Source organism: Arachis hypogaea, chromosome 20 (genome assembly GCF_003086295.3).
Source record: "Arachis hypogaea cultivar Tifrunner chromosome 20, arahy.Tifrunner.gnm2.J5K5, whole genome shotgun sequence".
Lineage (NCBI taxonomy): Eukaryota > Viridiplantae > Streptophyta > Magnoliopsida > Fabales > Fabaceae > Arachis > Arachis hypogaea.
This window is the reverse complement of record NC_092055.1, coordinates 125,947,686-125,951,056: the sequence shown is the minus strand read 5'-3', so window position 1 is coordinate 125,951,056 and position 3,371 is coordinate 125,947,686. Positions and strand designations below refer to the sequence as shown.

At 48.7% G+C, this 3,371-nt stretch overlaps 1 protein-coding gene across 1 annotated transcript; it reads left to right on the top strand.

Moving 5' to 3' along the window:
* The first annotated feature begins 348 nt into the window (after nucleotides 1-348).
* On the top strand, nucleotides 349-2,885 carry LOC140183211 (uncharacterized). Its single transcript, XM_072231236.1, has 4 exons — nucleotides 349-909; nucleotides 1,383-2,146; nucleotides 2,229-2,330; nucleotides 2,804-2,885. The coding sequence occupies exons 1-4, from the start codon at nucleotides 349-351 to the stop codon at nucleotides 2,883-2,885; spliced, it is 1,509 nt and encodes a 502-aa protein (XP_072087337.1).
* Nucleotides 2,886-3,371: the final 486 nt, after the last annotated feature.

The following is a 3,371-nucleotide window of genomic DNA, read 5'->3' as shown; positions in this document are numbered from 1 at the left end:
TTGGCGAGAAGGCTCACCGCATTATCCCGCTTCCTCGGCACATCGGCCGCCAAAGCTCTGCCATTCTTCAACTTGATGAAAAAAGGGATAGTGTTCGAATGGACCATGGCGTGTGAAGAAGCCTTCAAGTGCTTCAAGGATATAATCTCGGCACCTCCTGTCCTCAGGAAACCTAAGAATGGAGAGGCGTTGTACCTGTACTTAGCAATAACTGATGAGAAGCTAGCATATGCACTCCTGACCTCCTCCCGTAGGCTGCGACAGTACTTCCAAGGACACTAGATAATCGTTAGGACGGACCAGGCAATCCGCCAAGTACTCCAGAAACCCGATCTGGCGGGGAGGATAATGACCTGGGCAATCGAACTGTCTCAGTATGACTTGCAGTACGAACCCAGACATGCGATCAAGGCCCAAGCAATGGCTGACTTCCTGGTAAAAGTAACGGAAAGCCCTCCCGAGACGTCGAGCACACGGTGGAAGCTCCATATGGATGAAGCCTCCAACCAAACATTCGGGGGAGTGGGGATCATCTTGGACAGTCCAACCGGAGTCGTATATGAGCAATCGATCAAGTTTGAATTCCCAGTGTCCAGCAATCAAGCAGAATACGAGGCCCTTCTTGGCGGCCTAGTCCTGGCAAGAGAGGTCGGAGCCACCAGAGTAGAAGTGTGTAGCGACTCTCAGGTCGTGACTTCACAGATTAATGGAACGTACCAAGCCAGAGATTCACTATTGCAGAAATATTTGGAGAGGGTCAAAAAGCTGAGTGAGGAATTCGACGAGGTCACGGTGCAGCACGTTCCAAGAGAGAGGAACACTCGGGTGGACCTCCTATTAAAACTAGCGAGCACAAAGCCAGGAATAAGCAACCGGTCTCTGATTCAAGGTTTAGTGAAAGAACCAACGGTGACCCTACATATAACACAGGCGACCGACCCTCCCTCCTAAGTGGACCCAATCATTGATTTCTTGGAAAAGCGTAAGCTCCCGGATGACGACAAGACGACAAAGGCACTAAGAAAAGAAGCAGCCAAGTATACGATAATACAAGGCCAACTGTTCAAGAAAGGGCTCAGCCAACCCCTATTGAAGTGCCTGCGCCCCGACCAAACGGACTACGTGTTAAGGGAGGTCCATGAGGGATGTTGTGGCCACCACATCGGGGGGAAGGCCTTAGCCTAGAAGCTCGTCAGGGCTGGCTATTACTGGCCCTCAATGATGGCGGATTCCAAAGAGTTTGTGAACAAGTGCAGAAGATGCTAGGAGAACACCAACTTCCACAAAGCGCCAGCAGCCGAACTAAGCCTACTGATGGCCTCTCGACCATTCTCACAATGGGAGTTGATCTGTTAGGGCCTTTTCCAGTCTGACCAAGACAGGTCAAGTACCTAATTGTTGCCATCGACTATTATACCAAGTGGGTAGAGGCCGAGCCACTGGCCAGCATATCCTCGGCTAATTGTCGGAAGTTCATGTGGAGACAAGTAATAGCCAGATTTGGGGTCCTCGAGGTCATCATCTCGGACAATGGGACACAGTTTGCCGACAAAAAATTCGGAGAATTTCTCGCCGGCTTAGGCATAAGACAGAAATTCTCGTCTGTTGAGCACCCCCAAACCAACGGCCAAGTCGAAGCTGCGAACAAGGTCATCCAACAAAGCCTCAGGAAGCGACTTGATCAAAAGAAGGGAGCATGGGCAGACGAGTTAGCCTCGGTACTCTGGTCCTATCGCACAACTCAGCAGTCATCTACCAGGGAGATGCCCTTCCGGCTCACCAATGGGGTGGATGTGATAATACCCGTGGAGATCGAGGAACCGAGCCCACGACTACTTTTGGGAGGAGTAGAAGAAGCAGACTTGGTGGATGAAGCTAGAGAGATGGCCCACTTATCGGAGACGGCATTGAAACAAAGGATAGCCCTGCGTTATAACGCCAAAGTACTCAAGAGAGAGTTTGAGCAAAGTGACCTGGTCTTACGACGCAATGATGTCGGACTCCCGACTCCAGGGGAAAGAAAGTTGGCAGCAAATTGGGAAGGCTCATACAGGGTAAAGGAGGTGCTCGGCAATGACGCTTACAAATTGGAACGATTGGATAGTAGAGAAGTTCCGGGAACCTGGAATGCGAGCAACCTAAGAAGGTTCTATTCCTAGTGCCGAACTAACCGGTTTAGTAAGACCCGTATTACTTTATGTTTGGATTATTTGCCATTAATTGTTTAGTTGGAATTCATTGTCTCCTTTTTTGATGTTAATTGTTTCATACTTATTCAAATTAATCAAGTCACTTTGCCAAGTAGAAGTAACAGACGCCTTAACGACACGGTATACTGGGACTGATCACCTCGGGAACCACTGAAGTAGCAAACGCCACAATAGACAGCCACTAAAATGGTAAAAGCCACAACCTGACTTCGTTAATTAGCAACGGAACGGTAAACAAGTATAAAAGAATAGCTAATTACCAGTAAAATGGTAAAAAACATCAAACAAGTTAATTGCTGACAAAGCGGCGAACAAATAGTTTGTTGCATACCAACAAAACGACGAACAAGTTTGCCAAAACTACTAAAGTGTTCAAAGATGTACAAATTACAAGATCCAAACAAAATACAAGTGAGATTATATCATTTCTTCAAAATATCAACTAGCTTGCCATCCTTGATGGTCTTAAAAATGCTAAGAGCAGAGGTGTCGAAGTCGGGAGCTAGCAGCTTCACCTGAGCCTTGATAGCCTCTTCGGTCATCAGGATGGCATTCTTACCTTGCTTCATGGTTTCCTTATACTTCTTTTTCAGATCAGATGCTTTGGTCTTGGCTGCGGTTGCCGATGAAAGAGCCTCATCACGCTCCTTCTCGAGCTCCTTCACCCGACCTTAAGCAGCGTTGAGCTGACCCTCTAAGGAAAGCTCCCGCTTGGTAAGACGCGCTACGGCAGCATCAGAGGTCTTAATCTTCTCCTTGGCTTCAGCTAACTGCGTCTGGAGAGACTTGACCTCAACCTTCTACTTGTTATTAGCCTGAACAGATGACTCAAGCTTGTTCTCCAGCGATCGCGCCCCAGCCAAGGCGGTTTCCACTTTTCTCGCTATGGCGGATCCTCGGAGCAAGGTACGGTACATCCTTCTGGCCTGCGAGGAGAGATCCCCACCATGGAAGAAATTTTCTGTGCCGGGGAGCAGTTGGGTATCAATGAAGTTTCCGGCATCGAAGTTCTTCTCCATCACCCTGAGGACTCCCTCGGGGCTAGAGGACGGTTTCCTCTTTCTTGGGTTGTCAACAACAATCACCTCTTCACCCTCCACCTCAATCTCTAGTTGGGGACTCTGACCAGCACTGGTCCCAATCACCTCACCCTGGGTGGGT